General features: G+C 41.3%; 1 protein-coding gene across 1 annotated transcript in view; it reads right to left on the reverse strand.

Moving 5' to 3' along the window:
- The window catches only part of wipi2 (WD repeat domain, phosphoinositide interacting 2), a 94,221-nt gene extending 82,699 nt beyond the window's left edge, over positions 1–11,522 (reverse strand). Inside the window, exon 1 of the mRNA XM_063058944.1 lies at positions 11,232–11,522. Within this exon, the coding sequence (XP_062915014.1) occupies positions 11,232–11,305 (74 nt within the window). The 5' untranslated portion in view covers positions 11,306–11,522. The remainder of the gene's footprint in view (positions 1–11,231) is intronic.
- Positions 11,523–15,408: the final 3,886 nt, after the last annotated feature.

Raw genomic sequence — 15,408 nt, forward strand, 5'->3', positions numbered from 1 at the left:
CAGGTGTCCCCCGCTTTTCAAACGTTCGCTTTACGAAACCTCGCTGTTACGAAACACCTACATTAGTTACCCATTTCGCTAACAGGTGTTTTCACTGTTACGAAAAAAGGCAGCGCACGCCCCAAGCAGCCAAGCTCCTCCCCCAGAACTGCATTCTAGCCGGCATTGCTTAAACACGTGCCTGTGAGCAGCCGTTAGCAAGATGAGTTCTAAGGTATCAGAAAAGCCTTAAAAACAGTTCGTAAGGGTGTTACGCTTAGCGTAAAACTAGACATAATTAAGTGTTTTGATCGTGGTGAACAAAGTAAGGACGAAGTGAGTTTGGCCTGTGGAAGCTGATGAAGATGATGTTGAAGAGGTTTTGGCATCCCATGACCAAGAACTGATAGATGAAGAGCTGATGCAATTGGAAGAGGAAAGGATAACAATCGAAACCGAATGCAGTAGCAAACAGACCGAAAGTGAAGTCGTCCAGGAACTGAACGTGAAGCAACTCTGTGAGATTTTCACTGCAGTTGACAACAATGATTGCAGAAAAGTACGACTTTAATCTTGAAAGGGTATGCAGGCTTAGGGCATATTTGCAGGATGGTTTGAGTGCTTACAAAGAACTGTATGATAGAAAAATGCACGAGGCTAAGCAGTCAAGCATACTGTTGTTTTTCAAGCCTTCTACATCAGCCATAGCAGACGACGAACCTTGACCTTCGACATCAAGGCAGGCAGACATAGAAGAAGATGACCTGCCTACCCTGATGGAAACAGACGACGATGAGATGATACCCCAGTGTCCCACCACCCCAACCCCCAGACCGCGGACCGATACATTGCCGCAGAGAATGCAGTGGTAGCCAGAACACACCCAACACACCTTTAAGAAAAAAGCCGAAATAAACATGCTAATTAATTTGGTGCCACCTAGCACGTAAATGTTAGCCCAGATCAGAGGTGATTGCCAATTGCGTTGCCTCTGATCTGGGCTGACATTTACGTGCCGGGCGGCACCTAATTAATTACCTTGTTTATTTCGGCTTTTTTCTTAAAGATGTGCTGGGTGCGTCCCTGCTACCGCTGCATTCTTTGCGGATCGGTATCAGTCGGCGACTTGGAGGTTGGGGACCACTGCACCACCCTAGCCTCCAACGACTCAGCCAAACACACCATCATCAGTGTGCTTGGCACTGACTTTTCAATTCCAGTAAGTGATACTACACTGTACATATGTTATTTCTACTTTATATAGGCTGTATTTCTATGTGTTATTTGGTACGATTCGGCAGCTTCATAGCATAAAGGTTACTGGAGAGAGTGTTTCTGCCGAGAGCGCTTGCACGAGATTTTCGCTACAGAGAACAGTGCAGCAATGATTGTAGAAAAGAATTTCTGCTTTATATAGGCTGTGTATTTATCATATCATTCCTGCTGTTACTATATGTTACTGTCATTGTAGGTTGTGTGTGTTATTTGGCATGATTTGGTAGGTTATTTTTTGAGTCTGCGAACACTCACAAATTTTCCCCATATAAATAAATGGGGATTGCTTTTTCACTTTACGACATTCTGGCTTACCAACCCTTCCGTAGGAACGCTCTACCTTCGGATGGCAGGGGAAACCTGTATTATATGCCCTCTCTTTGGCTTTAATGGTGGCTTTGACTTCTCTTGTTAGCCATTGTTATGTCATCTTTCCTTTAGAATACTTACTCCTCTAATGTATATGTCCTGTGCCTTCCAAATTGCTTCCAGAAATTCCAGCCATTGTTGCTCTGCCATCATCCCTGTCAGTGTTCTTTTCCAATCAATTCTGGCCAACTCCTCTCTCATGCCTCTGTAATTCCCTTTAGTCCACTGTAATACTGATACATTTGACTTTACATGCTGTTGTGGTGCTAATAACAGTTGCTGCTGTAAAATGTATAGACTTTAATTAGATTGAAAGATATAGAATATGAAATATTGCTAACCAGAATTATTGCTTCTGATGTTATTGAAATCTGCGTATTCCTTCTTCCAAAACATAGTAAAAAAAAAAGCACGTGAAATAGGGAAGATCTTTTCTCCCCCCGCAAATGTGAAGAACTGCAGAGCTGGTATGCTGAAACCAAACACAGATGCATCTACTCAATTTGACAGGCAACATCTGCTGAGACAGAAACAAAACACTCCAGAATTCTAAACCTTCATCAGAACTGGAAAATACGGAGACATGTCCAGTCAATGGAATACACAAAAGATTAAAGGGTTGCTGCTACAAGGTAAAAGGCAAGAGGAAAAAAGTATTAGCTGCTGTCCAACTTTCATTCATTCCGGAAGTATGGAAGAGAAGATCTGCAACTCCCTAACGAACAACCTAGTAATGAAAGTTTACAAGCTAGAAATTCATTTGAATATCATACTTTACTTTCAGCATGACTGAGAAGTGACCAAATCAAATGGAATATTATAATAACATTTCTGGGTCACTTTACCTGTCCTGAACCTCAACTTTTAGTTGGGGTAAACACCAGAACTGCCCATCAAATTCCAGCCCATAATATGAACACATACAACACTTCGGTAAATGCGTACAAGTAACTGCAATAATAAAATCTTAATTATTATTCAATTTGAGTTTCAAACAAAATCATTTTGTTGACTACTTAGTAAGCATATTGAAAGCAGAAAATTCACCAAGTCTAAGCACAAGATTCTGCAGATGCTGGAAATCCAGAATAACACACACAAAATGCTGGAGGAACTCATCAGATCAGGCAGCATCTATGGAAAGGAATAAAGAGTCGACATTTCAGGTCGAGACATTCACTAAGCGATATTGGACATGTATTATTTAGAACAAGTCCTTATAAGGAGTAAGAAGGTGAACATGTTTTGATCAGATATAAAGTCTGGGTCAAAATTCTATTTTATAAACCAAACCAAAAGGAAATTTGAAGTTTGGTTTATGTTTGAATGAAACCAAACTAACATATCAATAGGCATGACTGAAATTATTTCCAGAAAACATCAACAGTTTTCACACCAGTTCTGCTGAAATAGGTTTAGTTTGTTTCATGAAATTAAGGAAGTTCCAGTCAAAATGCAACTTGGGCACATAGAAATTTCTGTGATGAATTTTCATGATGGTAAAGGACAACATCTACAAAATCGTGGAAAGCTATGCACAGCTACATCTCCATCTGGTATGGGAAATACAATGAACAGCGAGGACTGCTGAGAGATCATCAGGGATCATCCACCCATCAGAGATAGTTATCAGGTGTACTGCGTACACAGGGCCCTTAGCATTTTCAGGGATCCCTCCCATCCATCCAACAATCTCTTTGACCCCCTCCCATCAGGGAGGAGGTACCGTAGCATTAGGGCAAAAACTGTTAGGATGAGAAACAGCTTCTTCCCCAAGGCTGTAAGACTATTGAACTCCCTGCCACCTCCCTGATCTCATCACGTATGAAGCACCAGTAATGTTTTATTGTTTACTTTTTAACTTGGATCGTATATGCACCTTATTATTTGCTAAAGTAATATTACCACAAATAAATTGTGTTATGTATGTAAATTATATGTACTTTGCTGTGCACTTTGGTCTGGAAGTACATTGTTCCGTTTGGTGACGTGCATGGTTGAATGACAATAAATTTGACTAAAACCCAGTATGATCAACTGGACTTGCAGTTGCTCCACATTTTGGAAACCCGGCTAAATTTCCATGCAATCTTACAAGTATTTACTACTCTGTATAGGAAAATGATACTTTTCCAGTTTTTCCTTTTTCCACCCAAACATGCATGATCCGAATAACTGCTTCAAAACTGCATTTTTCTGCCATGATTGTAGCAAAAGCAGATTAACTGATACCTCTCCCACCTCCATCCCCTCCTTCACCACTCCCCAGCTTCAGTGCAGTCTGTGGTACCTCACTGTGTGAAAAGTAGTTGATACTTTACCCAACTCAAAGGTATCTTTTTGCTTGTAAAACACATTGGAAAGACTAATGGGCTACACATACACAAATTTTTGCCTTATTATTTCTGTCCTTGCAACGTAACACTGCACAAATCTGGCAGAGGAGAACATGAACAATAATAACCTTATATTTTACATGCAAAATAACCATCCTGCCCTCCAAAATTTAAGTTAAAATGTTCATAAGGAAAAGAAAAACTGCCTCCCCCGTGAACAGGAAGTGCAAATAGTATACAGCTATCGATCCCAGGGATCACGGGTTTGTGCCTCTGGTGGACTGTGTCCTCTCCAGAGTGCAAGCCTGGGTGGGAAGATTTGAAGAACCAGCTGTTGCCCATGCAGCAGGTTCCCCCTCTCCACATCACTGATGTAGTCCAAGGGAACAGCTTGGCACCAGCGTCATCGCAGAGTTTGCCAGAGTAAAGTTGTAAACAACATCAAACTGCCTTAGTGACCCCGACTCTGGATTTCTTCCTCAGGGTTTACCCCGGAAGCCTTTCCCATGGGTGGGTATGGCTGCAAGGCAGCAGAGGTTTAAAAATCCGAGTTTTCCTTCTCCAAGCAAATAAAACACAAGTGAACAGAATGCCACAGTTCCTTGGAATCACAATGCACAAGGCAAAAGTGTGATAAAACAGAAAAGGCAAACAACTTATTGAGAAAATAGAGGCAGATCAAAAGTAAGTGAATGCTAATACAGTATCATGACACAAAAGGAGGCATTTGACTCCCATACACACAAACACACACACACAGTACAGTAACACACATCAAAGTTGCTGGTGAACGATTCCATAGACAGAAACTTACAGATTGGAACTAGTCATGTAGAAATTTTCCGCTTATCCAAAATTTTAATAACATGCCCCTCCAGTCCCAGATCATCCACTAATAACAATATTGTCTCTATCCTGTTAACTAACTAAACCAAACACGATCTTGTGGACCAAAATTTCCTCAACCTTTCCATTTCAAGAAACACATATGCAAATTTTCCAGTCTAATCTTACAGCTGAAACTTAATATCCTTAGAAACCTTTAAGTACACCTTTTCTGCACCCTCTAGGTTCTTCCCAAAATGTGACGACCTGATTTGGATATCAAATTCCAGTTCTGAACTAACCAGTACTTTATACAAGTTTATCATAACTATATTCTCCATTTTTTTAATCATTTTCTCAACTAACAAAGCCATTTAAGAATTTATGCAGATATAGTATACCCTGGTGCCTTTGCCCCTGAACACTTTCAGAAATGTGCTTTTTACCCCAAGTTATAGAACATAGAAATCTACAGCACATTACAGGCCCTTCGGCCCACAATGTTGTGCCAACCATGTAACCTACTCTAGAAACTGTCTAGAATTTCCCTAGTGCATAGCCCTCTAGTTTTCTAAGCTCCATGTACCTACCTAAGAGGCTCTTAAAAGACCCTATTGTATCCGCTTCCACTGCCGCTGGCACTGCATTCCACACACCCCCAGCTCTCTGTGGAAAAACTTACCTCTGACATCCCCTCAGTACCCATTTCCAAGCACCTTAAAACCATGCCCCCTCATGTTAGCCATTTCAGCCTTGGGAAAAAGCCTCTGGCTATCCACACAATCAATGCCCCTCATCATCTTATACACCTCTATCAGGTCACCTTTCATCCTCTGTCACTCCAAAGAGAAAAGGTCAAGTTCACTCAACCTATTTTCATAAGGTATGCCCTCCAATCCAGGCAACATCCTTGAAAATCTCCTCTGCACTCTCTTCATCCTTCCTGTACTATCCACATCCTTCCTGTAGAGAGGTAACCAGAAATGAACACAGTACTCCAAGTAGGGTCCGACCAAGGTCTTGTATAGCTGTAACATTACCTCATGGCTCTTGAACTCAATTCCATGGTTGATGAACGCTAACACACCATATGGCTTCTTAATAGCACTGTCAACCTGCGCAGCAACTTTGAGTGTCCTATTGAGACGGACCCCAGGTCTCTCAGATCCTCCACAATGCCAAGTGTCTTACCATTAATATATTGTCTTCAAATTGGACCTACCCAAATGAACCACTTCACACTTATCTGCATTGAAGTCCATTTGCCACTTCTCAGCCCAGTTCTGCATCCTATCGATGTCCCACTGTAACCTCTGACAACCCTCCAGACTATCCACAACACCCCCAACCTTTGCGTCATCAGCAAACTTACTAACCCACCCTTCTACTTCTTCAACCTGGTCATGTGTAAAAATCACAAACAGCAGGGGTCCCAGAACAGATCTCTGCTGAACACCATTGGTCACTGACCTCAGTACATTTTAGCCCAATTAAGCGGCTTCCCCAATTTGCCGGTTTAATGAAAATAGTTAACAGGGTATAAAACAGACAAACTACCATTTAACTAAGTAACAAATTGTGCATTTAAATGAAATACAGAACAAGCTAGTTACTACCAATACTACTACAGTACTATAAAACTGTATTAGTTTGTAATAGTTATTGATAAAGGAATTCAGTGTATGCTGCTGCATTCTTTTGATTGACTATAAATGAACAAAATCAGCGCAGACACCTACTGCAGATAATGTACCGCCTTCATACAATGTTTTCAACAACTGCATATTCCAAATCTTAATTTTCATTGTAACATTTAAAATGATTGTTGATACCTTCAAATTCTTCATAGTTCCTAACTTGAAGTAATGAAACCAATTCATTTTTAGGCCTGGCTGTTTCTGCCATCTCCAAGCCTGAATGCTTGAAACCGCAGCAAGCAAAACAATTCTGAAATGTCTTACTGCCTATACTTCTTGCGAATGATCAGTGACAAAAGAAAGTTACTTTTTGAACACAAACACATGCAATGGACAGTATTTAAAAACTTTGTTCGAAGCACAGCGTAATGTTTAACAGCCATGCAAGTGCACATGACTGATGCCAGTTAGAAACTGTTCATCAAAATTCTTATGTACCAATTAAACTGTATAATGTTCCAAATAAACAACGGGAATCCTGGCTAGTTTCTCAATTAGTTTCTGTTCTTTTAAAGTTGTCCCAAATAAGCGGCAGCCCTGAGTAACTAATGGCCCAATTAACCAGAATCTACTGTATATGACGCAAATCACTACAACATAACCAGATGCCACTCACCTGTGCAATTAGATATGACAATAATCCATGAGCTGCTCATCCACCATATATATCACTTCACCATTGGTAGCTTTAGAGTCCTTATATTGTTCAGCTTTCTCCTCACCAAGATATCTTTAAAACTTCTAAGCAAATTAATATCATCGAATTCCAATATTATTTATGTAGAGTATTTCAGTGACTTTTTGCTATATTTGCTCTTTGCCAATGCTATGAACCTAAAGTTACAATAAAATGTTTGTCATGATCATAAACAGTTCATGATAACGGTTCTTTAATTCAAAAGAATACACTATACTCATAATTAATTAAACATGCACACTTAAAGCAACATTATTTTTGGTAGGTAGAATGCAATTACCAGTAATATTTAGGCACCCAAAAGGTGGAAGGAAAATAAATTTTGAATCTGTTTCAATCCGACTTGCAATAAATTCTTTGTACAACTGGATAAATCCCTTGATACTTCATTTAGAAATTAACTGACAGTGAGACTGGTGTAACCTTCTCCAAGGACCATAACTGAACAAAACTTAACAGAAAGATTCTTATTTGAATACCAGGGACCATATCCACATCCCTGTGTGATTCCACCATCAACTCACTCCCCACCCTCAACTCCACCACAACCATTCTGGTAGGGCATGCAAAGCACTGGTTTGATTGAACCAAAGGCCAGAAAGAGATTGTAAATTGTCTGCTTTGAATTATATACAAAACTAAAAAAAAACAAGGCTCCCAACTTACACACAAGACCAAAGAAAATTTCTCACTGGGTGTTTGCTCCACAAGTGCAAAGTAATGGGTTTCCATTTCTATTCATGGCAGATCTGGAGGCCAAATTTCTCGAGTCCTACTGAGGCTCCAACCTTGGGCTACTACAGTCCAAGTGTAGAAGGAGGCAGATCAATACTGTTATCCTTCATTACCTACATCAAGTTCCACATAAATACTGTCAGCACCACTAACACTTAGCTACGGTGTCACTAGAGAATACACCATGAGAAATAACAAAAAAAATCCTCAAGTGGCAGTCTATCAAGATGCATACCACACAAGCACAGGCACTTTAGCCTTTGTTTCTTGATGAATACTGTATCCTCCAGAGCCATATTAAAATTGTGTGATTATCATCAGCTGGGTGAGCTATATTAAAACCTCACCCAGCTGATGATAATCACTCAACTTTGAGCATATTCAGAACAAAGCCCTCCCCTATTCAAACAGTTTTAAACAAATGTAAAGCAAAACTTGGGCCCTTTGGCAAGAAATTGTATTAAATTCACCACTACCCCAGAATGTCTCCGGGAACAAATTAATCACTGGGTATGTACCTCATGGTTGCAAGTGCATCTGGGTTAGATTCATTACAACAGGCCTAAATCAAAAAATGCTTCATGCTTGAGGTGTTGAATCCAAGGCAGTTACACCAATCAAACCCTTTGATGGGATAATCTAATAACACAAGCAGAGGCCTCAAATGTAGCTCTCAATGAAAATAAAATATCAGACATTCGAACAGGTACTAAACAAACCAGTCCATTTGGAAGAATGTCCACAATGAAAATACATCACAGATTTTTTTCCCCTCTTTTGAGTCAGAGCAGCCAATACTTTTGATGACTACTATACCACCATTAGGAATGCTTACCGTGCCATCCCATGCCCACACTTTGAAAAGTCTGATCACTCAGTTGTAATTATATTCCCAGCATATAGACAGACACTAAAAACCGTAGCACTAATGCTGAGGACCATGAAAGCATGGTCAGGGGCAGCTTACAGGACTGCTTTCAGTTGGTCAACTGGACAATATTCAGGGAATCATCAATGAATATGAATGAATATGCCACAGTTATCACCAACTTGTGTGTGAATGAGTGTGTTCCTTTGAGGACGTACCAGACATACCGAAACCAAAAGCAGTGGATGAACCAGAAGATTCATATTGTGCTGAGGACTAGATCTGTAGCATTCACGACTGGTGATCTAGAACTATACAAGAAGTCCAGGTTATGATCTTTGGAAGGCTATTTTTAAGAATGAAAAAACAATTCAAACTGAGGTTACAGACTGAATTAGGTGCACGACAGCTCTATCAGGGTTACTTCCTGAAATGAAAACTCCCAAGATGAGCTCAATGCCTCTTACACACACTTCGAAAGGGAGGATAAAACTACACCTGTGCAAATCCCTGCAGCACCTGCGACCTTTGTCTCAGAGGCTGACATCAGAACATCCTTCAAGAGGGTGAGCCCTCGCAAGTCATCAGGCCTTAATGGTGTACCTGATAGGGCTCCAAAACCCATGCCAACCAACTGGCAGGAGTGTTCAAGGTCATCTTCAAACTCTCACTGCTGCTGTCCGGGGTTCCCTCCTGCTTCAAAAGGGCAACAATCTTACCAGTGCCGAGGATGAAAAGCAGGGTGAGCTGCCTCAACTATTGTCCAGTGGCTCTCACTTCTACTGTGATGAAGTACTTTGAGAGGTTGGTCATGACTAGAATCAACTCCTGCCCAAGTAAGGACCTGGATCTGCTGCAATTTGCCTGCACCACAATCTCATTGGCTCTCCAGTTGGCCATGGATCACCTGGACAATAGCAATACCTATGTCAGGCTGTTGTTTATGATCACAGCTCAGCATTTAATCTAAGTTCTATCAACAAGCTGAAAATCTGAACATCTGTACCTCCCTCTGCAACTGGATCACTGACTTCCTTACCGAGAGACCACAGTCAGTGCAGATCAAAAATATTATCTCCTCACTGACAATCAACACTAGCACAGTTCAAGAGTGGTGCTTAGTCCACTGCTCTACTCTCTCTACATCCACAATTATGTGTGGCTAGGCACAGCTCAAATGCCATCTATAAATCTGCAGACAAGACAACTATTGTTAGCAGAATTTCAAATAGCGACGAGGAGGCATACAGGAGAGAGAGAGATAAACTGGTTGATTGGTGTCATAACCACCACCGTGCCTCAACATCAGTAAGACCAAGGAGCTGATTATGGACTTCAGAAAGGGGAAGTTAAGAGAACACACACCTGTTGTCATCGAAGGATAGCAGTGGAAACAGGGAGCAGTTCCAAGTTCCTAGTTATCACTATCTCTGAAGATCTATCCTGGGCCCAACATATCGATGCAATTACAAAGAAGGCACAACAGCGGCTATATTTCATCAGTTTCTTGCAAATTTCTACAGATGTACGCGGAGAGCATTCTAACTGGCTGCATCACTGTCAGGTATGGAGGTGGCTATTGCACAGGATCGGAAAAAGCTGAAGAAAGTTGTAAACTCATCCAGCTCCATCAGGAGCACTAGCCTCCCCAGCATCGAGGACACCTTCAAAAGGCAATGTTTCAAAAACACGTCATCTACCACCCAAGACATAACCTCTTCTCCTTGCTACCAACAAAGAGGTGGTACAAGAGCCTGAAGACACACACTTAACGTTTCAGGAACAGACTCTTCCCTTTCTGAATATACAATGAATCCATGAACACTTACTCACTATTTTTCCTCTCTTTGTGCACTATTTAACTTAATTTTTTATATATACATATTGTAATTTTAGTTTTTTAAATTATGTATTGCAATGTACTGCTGCTGCAAAACATCAGATTACACAAACATATGCCAGTAGCATTAAACCTAATTTCGATTTTAATTCCTGAATCAAAGTAATTTGACTGGATGAAATACAAATTAGCATAATATCAAGACCCTATCTGTACTTATTTTTTGGAGTAACAGTAAACTGTTGTCAACACAAACATAACACCTGCGTTCCATAATACTGTACCACAGCAGAACCAAAGATGATTTCAAAAAAGGTAGTATCCACTTAGACAATGCACATCAAAATCTATGAACTCCATAATAAGCTCAACATTTTTCCCTGATGCGCCTGCTTTTAAAACGCATACCAAGGGATTGACATTTAACAAATCTAATTTTTTTGAACAAATTTTGAAGAAGACAAACTTATAAAAGTGACCAGACGCGGCGACATGATCGGCAGAGGGCCCCTATCCGCACTCCACTGCAGCCCAGGCCGCACATCCCGGGCCTTCCCAAAACCGCGCTCCCTCCACGCCGCCTCTGCTCCCGGCCTCGGGGCTTCCTTACGTGGTGTCCTGGTTGAAGTTGGCGAAGAGGAGCTGGCTGCTGCCACCCTCCCCGCTCTGGCTGGCCAGGTTCATCGGTCCGAGTTGTTCGCTCCCCCCCGAGGGGAGAGCGGGGGGGCGGGAAGGAGGGAGGGAGGGCGGCCCAATCCACTCGGTTCTCTCCTGTTGTCCCAGTTCTAATCGTCCCGAGCTTTGTTGTGTTTCCTTAACGATCCAGTCGCCGCATCTCGCACATCGCAGCCGCCGTCATCATGGTGCTGGTTCAACAGCATCCGCACTGCGCATGCGCCGCTGCTCCCTTTTCTCTTCCCCCCCGCCTTCCTCTCCTCACCAAAACAGCATCAACATTGACATCAACACAGCAGTTACACAACAGGTTTAAAGCTGTACAAACCCGTAACGACCCCCCCACCCACATTCTGTTCCCTGTGATTGAATTATGAAGCACGAGGAGGTAATTCAAAGCTACACGGATTCTAACATTACATCAATATGCCTGCAAATCACAACTCTTTAATTACTACTGTATGTCTATTCATTATTTATGTATATTGGAGGCTTTTGCCACTAACACGTTTTGGGCAGTGTGTGGTTTCCAGACCCCATCCCACTCTGAGTGAACCTGACTTCTCTTCTCTATTCATTTTACCAATTTGCTCCTCAGGTGAGAAATAGATGTTCACATTTGGGATCATGGCCCTGCCTGGCAAAGCTATCATTTACTTCCCATTCCCAATTGCCCTTGAAATATAGATACCGAATCACCCTTTTGAACAATTGCAGTCCTTCTGGTAAGGTTTTCTCACTGTGGTGTTGATCCTGGTTTTAGATCCAGTTACAACGAACTGTGCAGGCCCTTCAGCCCACAATGTTGTGCCAAACTTTTAACATCAAACTAACACTTCTCTCCCACATAGCCCTCCATTTTTCTTTCAATCACATTCCCACCTAAGGGTCTTTTAAATGTGCCTAATGTATCTGCCTCTACCACCATCCCTGGCAATACTTTCCACACCCACCACTCCCTATGTAAAAAACTACCTCTGACATCCCTTATACTTTCCTCCAATCACCTTAAATTTATTCTCCTTTGTATTAGCCATTTCCATCCTGGGAAAAAGTCTCTGGCTGTCCACTCTCTCTATGTGTCTTACCATCTTGTACACCTCTATCAAGTCACCTTTTTGTCCAAAGAGAAAAAGCCCTAACTCACTCAACCTTTCCTTGTAAGACATGCACATGCTCTCTTATCCAGGCAACAACCTGATAAACCTCCGCTGCATCCTCTCTAAAGCTTCCACATCCATCTTATAATGAGGCAACCAGAACAGAACACAATACTCCGAGTGTGGACTAACCAAAATACTCCCCAAAGGCTGCTCCCTTCCCGCTGCTGACTGCAACTATGTCCCATCTCGTGCCTGGCCTTCCTCACAGCCTCTCTCATTCTGCATCTACCTCTATGCCAACTAGCCCATCCTCTGAACCATCACTCTTGTTCCAATCCCCCTAACAAACTATTAAACCTGCCTGCAAGGATTTTAGTCCCCCTCAAGTTCAGGTGTAACCTGTCCCTTTTTTACAGGTTTATACCTTCCCCAGAAAGGACCCCAATAATTTGCAAATCTGAAACCCTTTCCTCTGCACCAGTTCTTCAGCCACACATTCAACTACCAAATCATCTTATTCTTAGCCTCAATGGTGCATAGCACAGGCAACAATCCAGAGGTGTAAGGCATACCATGCTGGGAACATCAGTTACAGTAGATGACCCTGACAGACTTGCAGGTGAAGTATTTCTTCACCCGGAAGGAATTTTTGTAGACCAGAATGGTGACCGTTTGGCGCCCTGACTGGTGAGTGGCAAATCACTTGCCAAAGGAGCCCATCCCCAGAACTGCACATTCAACTGCCAAATCATTTGTAGTCACAGTATTTGTATGATTGATCCAGCTGGTTAATGGTGACCCTCTCAAAAGATATTGAGATGCTGGTGGCTCAGCAATCCATTGAAAGTTAAGAGCTTGTGGCTAAACATGCTCTTACCAAAGATAGTCATTGATTGACACCTATTAAAACTCTTCAGCAAATGGAGCAGTCCTCATCTGCATTCTTTCTGCAAGAGATGAATAGATTATTTGGAATCTAGAATTTTGAACAAATAAATCCAATTATATATCAATGAGAGATGGCCTGGTTACTTTAGAGCGTGTAACGGTACATAAATAATGGCCAACATTGGAAGTAAATCTAAACAAAGAACATGATCCATTTGTAGCTATCTAAAGAGGTAAACCTTATTATTAAATTAAAACAAGAGTTTTATAATATTGCCAAGAAGATCAGTAAGTTTTCATTTACATTTCATGGGATCTGAAACATCTTTCAATGAAAATAAACAACCTTGCACTAGTCTTACTATATCATTAAGGGAGCACAATATCAGAGGATTAGACCATGCAGAGGTATCCGGAAGGCATATTAAAGCAATTTGATCTTGTATATTTGACAAGCTCATTTGCCGGGTTGTGTATTTTGTTATTTGTGCAGAAGGAATGATCAGTTACCGGGATACCAACACAGGATTCTTGATTGGTCAAGGCATGAAGGGATACAGGGAGTATGCAGGAGATTGGGGTTTAGAGGGAAAACAGATCAGCCATGATGAAATGGTGAAGCAGACTCGATGAGCCAAATGGCCTAATTCTGCTCCTATAGCTTACAGAACAGTGTCAATATTGTTTCTCTTTTATCATTTGTACCACAGGTAAGCATTGTAAAGAGTCAAGATTTAACACTTATTTGTAATTATTACTCAGGATGGAAAAGTCTTTCTGATCTGCAATGCTCGTGGTGGAGGAGCTCCAAATTTCCTTTGGTGATGCAAATTCAACAAACTGAATGAATAAGTAGACCGAATGGGGAAATTATATTGTCAAATCTTGAAGGGTCATTTTATACAGCTAGGATGCCCAAATAACAACTGCAACTTTTCCTTGTGGTGGGGAAAAGGCTTTGATGAGTTTCCTTTACCTGTTTGGTAGGTACTACACACTTCATTCTTGGATTGCAGCAGAGTACATATGGGTGTGGCTCTCTGACGAATGAGACAAAAATCCCTTTAATATCTTTTTTTTAAATACTTTATTTTCAAAATTTTCAAAAAAAATGAAATCAACAAAAACATACCAGCTCAGACATGTATAAAAAAGAAATAAGCAAAAAAAAAATTAGAGGGATGCCTATTGTACAAAGTGCTCAAAAATACTAAACATTAAATCTCATATGAGGGCCGTGAGAAATTAGCTGGGGGGAAATTGCTCATCTGCCCCCGGCCCCGTCCAGGTAGGCAAGAAATGGATCCCAGATAGCCGAAATGTTTTTAGTTGAATTGGTTCTCAAGAACCTAAGTTTCTCCATCTGTATGACTGAGATCAAATCAGCCATCCATCTCCGAAAGGAAGGGAGAGAAGGTGATTTCCATTCCATCAAGGTAAGTCTTTTGGCAACAATCATCCCCAGCATCAGAGACTGTTGTATGGCTGCAGGAAAACAAATAGTAAATTGCGAGCAGCCAAATATAGCAAGACCAGCTTCCAAGGGGAAGGATCTTTCATAGGCCTTTGAGTACCAGTCGAATATTTTGGACCAAAATCCAGTCAGTAATGGGCAAAACCAAAAGGTGTGCGACAACGTGGCTTCCATCCCTTGGCATCTATCACACATTGGCGAGACAGAAGGATAAATCCTGTGCAATTTTTAGAGTAATGGAGATGGTGGACAACTTTAAACTGGATCAGTTGGTGCCTGCTGTTAACAGAGCAAGCCTGTATCATAGACAAACACTTATCCCAGGCAGCTTCAGATAATTCAATGGCCAACTTCTCTCTCCAGGCGTCTCTAATCTTCACAGTAGATGCTACAATGCAATTATCAACCAAACGTACAAACTTAGAAATGAGATGCCTGGAGTCAGGAGGGTTCTTTAAAATATCAAAAAAACATATGTTTCCCGGAAGGATTTCAAAATTACAAATCTTAGATTGAATGTAGTGTCTAATTTGTAAATAATGAAAAAAGTGCGAATGAGCCAGCTTAAATTTATCTTTCAACAGACTAAATGTTGCAAACCATCCCTCTATGTACAGGTCTTCAATAGAAACTAGACCCTTCTCCCT

The sequence above is a fragment of the Mobula hypostoma genome, chromosome 9, assembly GCF_963921235.1.
Source record: "Mobula hypostoma chromosome 9, sMobHyp1.1, whole genome shotgun sequence".
Lineage (NCBI taxonomy): Eukaryota > Metazoa > Chordata > Chondrichthyes > Myliobatiformes > Myliobatidae > Mobula > Mobula hypostoma.